General features: G+C 32.8%; 1 protein-coding gene across 1 annotated transcript; it reads right to left on the bottom strand.

The window, feature by feature from the left end:
• Positions 1-6,407: 6,407 nt before the first annotated feature.
• LOC130939167 (protein STAY-GREEN, chloroplastic-like) lies at positions 6,408-8,810 on the bottom strand. The gene is made up of 4 exons (XM_057867272.1): positions 8,489-8,810; positions 8,208-8,381; positions 7,875-8,042; positions 6,408-6,985 (listed from the first exon to the last, which is right to left on the bottom strand). The coding sequence occupies exons 1-4, from the start codon at positions 8,612-8,614 to the stop codon at positions 6,623-6,625; spliced, it is 831 nt and encodes a 276-aa protein (XP_057723255.1). The 5' UTR covers positions 8,615-8,810; the 3' UTR covers positions 6,408-6,622.
• Between the last annotated feature and the right edge of the window lie 834 nt (positions 8,811-9,644).

Below are 9,644 nucleotides of genomic sequence, written 5' to 3'. Positions count from 1 at the left end.
TTCAGAGTATCAATCTCAAGAACTCCTTTCTTCTGATTTGTCCCATTGTTCACAGGATTCCTTTCAGAAGTGTACATGAATTGGTTATTTGCAACCATTTCAATTAGCTCTTGAGCTTCTGCAGGCGTCTTCTTCAAATGAAGAGATCCTCCAGCAGAGCTATCCAAAGACATCTTGGATAGTTCAGAGAGACCATCATAGAAAATACCTATGATGCTCCATTCAGAAAGCATGTCAGAAGGACACTTTCTGATCAATTGTTTGTATCTTTCCCAAGCTTCATAGAGGGATTCTCCTTCCTTCTGTCTGAAGGTTTGGACTTCCACTCTAAGATTACTCAATTTTTGAGGTGGAAAGAACTTTGCCAAGAAGGCATTGACTAGCTTTTCCCAAGAGTTCAGGCTTTCTTTAGGTTGTGAATCCAACCATGTCCTAGCTCTGTCTCTTACAGCAAAAGGGAATAGCATTAGTCTGTAGACCTCAGGGTCAACCCCATTAGTCTTGACAGTGTCACAGATTTGCAAGAATTCAGCTAAGAACTGATGAGGATCTTCCAATGGAAGTCCATGGAACTTGCAATTCTGTTGCATTAGAGAAACTAATTGAGGCTTAAGCTCAAAGTTGTTTGCTCCAATGGCAGGGATAGAGATGCTTCTCCCATAGAAGTCGGGAGTAGGTGCAGTAAAGTCACCCAGCACCTTCCTTGCATTGTTGGCATTGTTGTTGTTTTCGGCTGCCATGGGTTCTTCTTCTTTGAAGATTTCTGTTAGGTCCTCTACAGAGAGTTGTGCCTTAGATTCTCTTAGCTTTCGCTTCAAGGTCCTTTCAGGTTCAGGGTTAGCTTCAACAAGAATGCCTTTGTCTTTGTTCCTGCTCATATGAAAGAGAAGAGAACAAGAAAATATGGAATCCTCTATGTCACAGTATAGAGATTCTTTGAGGTGTCAGAGAAGAAGAAAATTAGAAGGAAGAGGTAGAAGAATTCGAACTTAGTCAGATAGAGTTCGAATTGTGCATTGAGAAGGAGTGATACTCCATAAATAGAAGGATGTGAGAAGAGAGGAAGAAATTTTCGAAAATTAAGTGAAAGATTTTGAAAACATTTTGAAAAACTTTAATTGATTTTCGAAAACCAAGAGTGGGAAAGAAATCAAGTAATTTTTGAAAAAGATTTTGAAAACAGAATTTAAAAAGATATGATTGAAAACTATTTTGAAAAAGATGTGATTAACAATATATGATTGAAAAGTTATGGTTAAAAAAAAACAATTTAAAAAGATTTGATTTTAAAAATTAATGACTTGCCTAACAAGAAAAGATATGATTCAAACATTAAACCTTTCTCAACAGAAAAGGCAACATACTTGAAATGTTGAATCAAATCATTAATTGATAGCAAGTATCTTTGAAAAAAAAGGAAAGAAATTGATTTTGAAGATATTTGATTGAAAAGATTTGATTTGGAAAAGATTTGATTTTGAAAAACTTTGAAAACTTGAAAAAAAATTTGCATTAAAAACAGAATCTTCCCTCTTGTGCCATCCTGGCGTTAAACGCCCAGAATGGTGCACATTCTGGCGTTTAACGCCCAATGCACTACCTTTTTGGGCGTTAAACGCCCAACCAGGCACCCTGGCTGGCGTTTAAACGTCAGTCTGTCCTTCTTCACTGGGCGTTTTGAACGCCCAGCTTTTTCTGTATAATTCCTCTGCTGTATGTTCTGAGTCTTCAATTCTCTGTGTTATTGACTTGAAAAGACACAAATTAAAAATATTTTTGGAATTTTAATAATAAGGAATAATCAAAATGCAACTAAAATCAAATAACAATGCATGCAAGACACCAAACTTAGCAGTTTGTATACTACGGACACTAACAACATGAGAATGCACATGAGAAACAACAAAACACTTAAGTCAAGAGAATTCAAAGATCAGAGCAAGGAAGTCATCAAGAACATCTTGAAGATTAATGAAGACACATGCATGAATTCGAAAAATGCAAGAAGAACAGAAACATGCAATTGACACCAAACTTAAAATGAGACACTAGACTCAACAAGAAACATACAATATTTTTTTGTTTTTTATGATTTTGTAAATTTTTTTTTTTGGGTTTTTCGAAAATTAAGTGGAAAAGAAAATAAAGGTATCAAAATTCTTAATGAGAATTCCAGGAATCATGCAATGTTAGTCTAAAGCTTCAGTCTAAAGAAATTAGACATGGCTAGCTAAGCTTCAACAGAACATTGCATTCAAGAGTTAAATTGATGAAGATCAATCAGCTTTGGTGATGATAAGAACATCACCTTGAAACACTAGAATTCGTTCTTAAGAACTCTGAAGAAAAATACCTAATCTAAGCAACAAGATGAACCGTCAGTTGTCTATACTCAACAATCCCCGGCAACGGCGCCAAAAACTCGGTGCACGAAATTGTGATCATCAATGGCGCCATCAACATGGTACGCTCATTGCAATCTCAACTCTTTATCACAACTCCGCACAACTAACCAGCAAGTGCACTGGGTCGTCCAAGTAATAAACCTTACGCGAGTAAGGGTCGATCCCACAGAGATTGTTGGTATGAAGCAAGCTATGGTCACCTTGTAAATCTTAGTCAGGCAGACTCAAATGGTTATGGATGATATATGAATAAAACATAAAGATAAAGATAGAGATACTTATGTATTCCATTGGTGAGAATTTCAGATAAGCGAATGGAGATGCTTTGTCCCTTCCGTCTCTCTGCTTTCCTGCTGTCTTCATCCAATCCTTCTTACTCCTTTCCATGGCAAGCTGTATGCAAGGGTTTCACCGTTGTCAGTGGCTACCTCCCATCCTCTCAGTAGAAATGTTCAATGCACCCTATCACGGCACGGCTATCCATCTGTCGGTTCTCAATCAGGCCGGAATAGAATCCAGTGATTCTTTTGCGTCTGTCACTAACGCCCCGCCCTCAGGAGTTTGAAGCTCGTCACAGTCATTCAATCATTGAATCCTACTCAGAATACCACAGACAAGATTTAGACCTTCCGGATTCTCTTGAATGCCGCCATCAGTTCTAGCTTATACCACGAAGATTCCAGTTAAAGAATCCAAGAGATATCCACCCAATCTAAGGTAGAACGGAGGTGGTTGTCAGGCACACGTTCATAGGTGAGAATGATGATGAGTGTCACGGATCATCACATTCATCAAGTTGAAGAACAAGTGATATCTTGGAACAAGAACAAGCGGAATTGAATAGAAGAGCAATAGTAATTGCATTAATACTCGAGGTACAGCAGAGCTCCACACCTTAATCTATGGTGTGTAAAAACTCCACCGTTGAAAATACATAAGAACAAGGTCTAGGCATGGCCGAATGGCCAGCCTCCCAAGGTGATCAAAAGATCTAAAGATCAACAGATTCCAAAGATCAGAAGATGAAAATACAATGGTAAAAGGTCCTATATATAGAGAACTAGTAGCCTAGGGTGTACAGAGATGAGTAAATGACATAAAAATCCACTTCCGGGCCCACTTGGTGTGTGCTTGGGCTGAGCATTGAAGCATTTTCGTGTAGAGACTCTTCTTGGAGTTAAACGCCAGCTTTTGTGCCTGTTTGGGCGTTTAACTCCCACTTTGGTGCCAGTTCCGGCGTTTAACGCTGGGAATTCTGAAGGTGACTTTGAATGCCGGTTTGGGCCATCAAATCTTGGGCAAAGTATGGACTATCATATATTGCTGGAAAGCCCAGGATGTCTACTTTCCAACGCCGTTGAGAGCACGCCAATTGGGCTTCTGTAGCTCCAGAAAATCCACTTCGAGTGAAGGGAGGTCAGAATCCAACAGCATCTGCAGTCCTTTTCAGTCTCTGAATCAGATTTTTGCTCAGGTCCCTCAATTTCAGCCAGAAAATACCTGAAATCACAGAAAAATACACAAACTCATAGTAAAGTCCAGAAAAGTGAATTTTAACTAAAAACTAATAAAAATATACTAAAAACTAACTAAATCCTACTAGAAACATACTAAAAACAATGCCAAAAAGCGTACAAATTATCCGCTCATCACCTACTAAAAACTACCTAAAAACAATGCCAAAAAACGTATAAATTATCCGCTCATCAGTCAACATATTCTATCTACTTGAAAGCTCTTGAGGACTCTAGGGCTGATCTATTTTTGAGAATTTGAAAAGTTGAAGCCCCTCAAAGGATGTGTACCTTTCTTTGACTAGTTATTAATGAAGCCATTTTGATAAATGAAGTTCGAGCTTGCAGATAGATGACCCAAAAGGATACTTGCCTGATTTGTAGTTCTTCTTCAGAGTCTTTGCTCTACATCCTTCGCGACTGTAGAGTCTCAATGAATACGTAGAAGAGAATTGATGCTTCATTGAGTTCCAGCACTTTTTTAGTCAACCCCTCTTAACTTGGTTATTAAAGAACTTATAATCTCAATCCTATTACCAAGGCATTTCTTAGTCATTGTTGTTTACTTATACCTTCTACTCTCTTTGGTATCGTCGCAACAAGCATATTTTTGAGAGAAAAAATATAGTAGATGAAGGTAAGATATGTGAGTTGGCTATGCACTTAGCTAAAGAGTATAACTTAGTGCATGAGAAGATATCTCAGGTAAAGAAAATGATTTGGTGCTTTGTTGAAAAATAAATCTTTTGGATCCTTCAAACCCTTCATTCATTAAGCTAGCTTCTGATAGCTCTGTTACAAAGGACGGTCAGGCGGCTTGTGGAGGTATATTAAGAGACCATAGATAAGTTTTGGCTTGCTATAATGAAAATTTTGGCAGTTGTATAGCGATTTTAGCAGAATTTTAGGATATTCTGTTGGAATCTTGGATATATGATTGTTTGCATGGAAGTAAATTTTAAAGTAGCAATAAGTCTCTTTGTCTTTAAAAAAATTATTGAGTTGTACACTACAAAAACATTAATTTTAAACTTTTGGCTTTTAAATTTTGTTGCAGTAGACTAAATAATTGGAATATCGCTTATTCGCTTATGAGTTCTGAAAAATAAATGCTTGTACAGATAAATTAACATGATAAGAATATAAACCTCAGTTCTTCAAATGTCATATTTTTTTCTATTTCTTTGTGTATTTTTTTTTAAATGTCAGTTTTTTCTATTTCAAATGCCAAAAATATGATTAGAATAATTTTTTTAGGATATTTTGTATCTAATTTTTTTTTTAAGAACTCGATGTCAATAAAAATAAATTATATTCATACCATTTACGTCAACCTGTAAATTTGTTTTACATAAAAGTTGAAATGAATATAAAATGTAAAATGAATAAACAATAACATAATGACAAAACATATGGGACTCACCATCATCACAACTTGGCTTGCAGTGGCGAGATGGGCAGAGGGAGGTTGGCCGCCATCCCATCAATCCATCATGGAATACATGTTTTTTCCATGTTATGACAGTTATGTTCCTCCCCTTTCTTTCCATTCTTCCTAATTCCCACTCCGTCCAATTTGGTTGTCCCAACCATATATAACAGACTTTCATTCTTATACACAGGGAGGGACATAGGGGATCCCCCTCCCCACCTTAAATTAATAATAATAAATTATTAAGTATAATTTAATTTTTTAAAAATTTTATTTTAATATTTAATTTAATATAAAAAATTTAATTTAACTTAAATATTAATAATTTTAATATTTAAAAAATAAATAATAATAATAAAAATTTAAAAAATATATTATTAATATTTTTTAATTAAATAAAATTTTTAATTTCAATAAAATAGATCTTCTTTCTTTTTGTTATTATCTTTTTAATTTATTTGGTATTAATTTTTTTTGTTTTAACTACTATAATTAAAAGATTTTATTAGCTATGAATATTATAAAAAATGACTAAAAAATAAAATAAAAGATAAATTTCTTACTAATTGTCTTTTAATTATATTGAAAAAAATAATAAAAAAAATTTGACATAGATTTTATTATCGATGAATTTTATGATACGAAAAATCGACTATTTCATTAGTAAAAAGTATACACATATTTTTTACACTTTAAAATATGTTATTTATTGGTATATTTTTGAAATATATCTTATGTTATATAATTTTTTTGCATAATTTTTAAATATTATATATGTTATCAGCCCCCATAATAATATTTCTGAATCTGTCAATACTAATACAAATAAATTAAAAAATACTAAGCAAAATATATCACTAATTCAGATGTGAAAAATGTTAACAACTCATTTTTTTATTAATATCGCTCAATATTTTAGATTATATTTTATTTTCATAGGTTAAAAATTATTTATTATGGATATATGTTATTAGTTAGTATTTTATACCCTAAATTTTTTATGAAAGCTGTAAATAAATAACGAAATGATAAATGTAATTAATTTATAATGTCTGAAAGATAAAGACTAATTTAAAAAATGTCTTGGGAACTGATTTAACTTTGACCATTAACCTAGTTCAGAATCAGTTCACAAACCTAAATCAGAAAAGGAAAAATAGGCACTAACACCAAATTTGTATTTACATTAAATAATTCATTTAATTTTGGTTTTCCCAAGTGACGAACACGCACATGGAAGAAGTGATAGTTCTAAAACATTTGAGGCTACTTCACAAGATGTGCTGATCCCTAAACTCGTCATATGTTTGATCGTGGTCACGTTTATGATGACTATGATGATGATGCTGTGAACATGAAGAGCATGAAGAAAGGTTACGATTCTTGCTAGTAGAAGTAGACGGTGGGAAGCAACAATTACATTCCTCTTGGCACGGTTCTTGTGGCGTACCCTCGTTACTATTTGTTGTGTGGGACCCAGTTGAAGCCGAAGACGCATCCTTCAGTGGGCCCCAACATTCCACCTTGTTGTAGTCTGGAATGTTTGAGTGGAAGTATACCCAAACCTCTGCATCTTCCAGTTCTGGGTAGTTCCTTAACAATTCCCCATCTCCATGAACAAACGCCTTCAGTACCTAATCCATACCATACATTCAATATAGAAACACAATCATGTTATCTGTAACACAAAAATCAGTCAAATATATTTGATGATAACTATTTGATGGAGTAAATATTTTTATTTTGTCTATGTACCCATTAATTGATTTTTAATTATTCAAATAATTAGTCTAAATTATTCTTATATATAGTGATTTATTGATGTATCAAAGACTAGTTAGATCTATAATCAGACTCTTAATCAGTTACTTAAATAATTAAAAATGAATGAATATTTTTTAATAGTAAAAGAATGAATTAATATTTAATTTTGTCTCTAAATTTACAAGTCTTAATTTAATATTTGAAGTTTTAATTGTTTTTTTTTAGTTTTCAAATTTTGTAAATGTGATTCATATTAGTTTTTGAGATCATTTTTGTCACAAAAATATTAATAAAGTGCTGACATGAACAACTAAATGCAATATTAAAATTTGTAAAACGTCGTCGTTATGACTTTGACACTTAAATAGTTTAAAAATATTCCGGATCATTTGTTTTGGGAAAAAAAGTTTCAATAAATACCCTTTACAATATATTTTTGGACTATTGAAATATTAAAACAAAAGTGATATTATTTTACAGAATTCAAGATGACAATTGAACGTCTATATTAATATTCTATTAACGTATGTTGAAAATTAGTCTAAAGACTAACGTGAGTCATATTCATAAAATTTAAAAATTAAATAAAAATAATTGAAACTTCAAATACTAAATTAAAACTCATATAAAAGTTGAAAGACCAAATAAAATATTATCTCAAAAAAATACTGTCTTTCGAATAAACAATGAGAAACCGAAAAGGATATTTAATGTTTAACCAATGTTTAGAAATGTTGGTCAATGGTCAGTGCTTATTACCACAGGAAGCTCCTTGCAGAAGATGTAGTATCTAAACCTAGCGCATAGATTAAGGAGAAAATGACCACCACTTATGTGACAATGAACGTGCAGAGACATTTTCCCTTTAATCTTCCTCCAATGTGCCACCACTTCATCTCTTTGCAATTTGTTGTACCAACCTTGCAACTGCAATCAACATCAACAATTAATTAATAGTTACTCTTATAACATATACGTCACCATGTCACGTATTATTAATGTGTTCATTTCCTAATCCAAAAATAACAAGTGTTCAATGTTCATCACTTGCTCTGTTTTTTTTTTCTTTCAGAGAACAAAACAAAGAATTACCTGAGAGTTGTTAATGGATTGGGAGATAGCAAGAGTGATCTTAGAGGTTATGTCGCTATGTGTGAGGGTGTAAGTTCTTGGAAGATTTGCAGGGTGTTTCTTTTCGTCTACTCCTAAGAACAACACCTTCAACTTCGATGCTTCAAATATTGCTGGCCCAAACAACCTTGCCACCTGTCATTCAATTCATATCACCAAAACCAAAACCAATAACAACAATTAACAGCTCTTCCTTCGACAAACAAAACCAGAAAATTCAAATTAAAATTAGAGTTACATACAGGAAACATGGATTGGTTCTTTTTCTTCCATAGTGCTTTTCTGTGAGGAAGAAAAACAGAGTCTAGCTGCTCACTGAGCGAAGGCTTGAGATTAGACGGAACCAAAGCATTCGTTAAAGTTCCCATGCTTCTAATGATGAATATCTGAATCTGAATTAATTTATGACTCCTCTTAATTTAATAAAAGAATGAACTAATAAGAAGAGGCTAGCTATGTTGTCATCTGTTTGTTGCTTCAACCTGCTTTAGCTTTTACTTGTTAGCTATAATAACTTAAAGTAGAAAAAGAAAGCAAAGAAATCGAAGGTGATTTTAGACTTTAGATGCGTGTAGTAGTGTATGTGACACTTGCGGTTACGGTTGCCTTATATTATATTCTTAGGTTAGGTATCTTCAGTTCATATATGCTATCTTTAATAATTTTGATTTGGTAGTTAGTTATTGAGTTAGCTACACATACAAGCTTTTTTTGACTTATATGTTGGGCCAAGTCTAATAAAACTACATTTACTCATTGAAGTGTGATAACACACGCATCATTTAACTGTTTCTAAAGTGCGGTCTCACTCATTATTATGGAAGATGTTTCTTCTTCTTTGCGTTTCTCTTTCTCCTCTTCCCTTCTTCTTTTCCTTCTTCTTTGCATTTCTTCTCATTTTTTCTTCGCGTGTTTCATCTTTATCGTTATTTTTTATTATTGTTATTGTTGCTGCATTTTTTTCCTCCTCCTCTTTTTATTGATTTTGCAACATTATGTTTTTTTTTCTTCTTTATTTGATTTTTTCTCCTAAGATGAATTAAAAGAAAACAAAATAAGAAGATGGGAAAGAAAAAATAGTAGAAGATGAGAAGAAGGAAGATGAAGAGTTTTGAATTATGCAGAGAACTTATCAGAATAAAAATACACAAAAAAAATTTTAAAATACACCTAAATATCTTCGTATTACACCCAAATTTGTTGTACAAAAAATATTTTTCTCTAATGCTGCATTTTTTTCTTCTTCTTTGTTTCCTTATTTCTTTTTTTCTTTTAGTTAAATGAATGTAAGTTCATCCTCTTCCAAGTAATTTTACAGCATTATGTGTTTCTTCTTCTTCTTTGTTTAACTTTTTTGTTTTTATTCTTATTAAGAGAGTAAAACAAGAAGAAACTTGA

This window comes from Arachis stenosperma, chromosome 1 (assembly GCF_014773155.1).
Source record: "Arachis stenosperma cultivar V10309 chromosome 1, arast.V10309.gnm1.PFL2, whole genome shotgun sequence".
NCBI lineage: Eukaryota > Viridiplantae > Streptophyta > Magnoliopsida > Fabales > Fabaceae > Arachis > Arachis stenosperma.
Note: the sequence above shows the minus strand (reverse complement) of the source record. Positions and strands in the feature narration are given on the sequence as shown.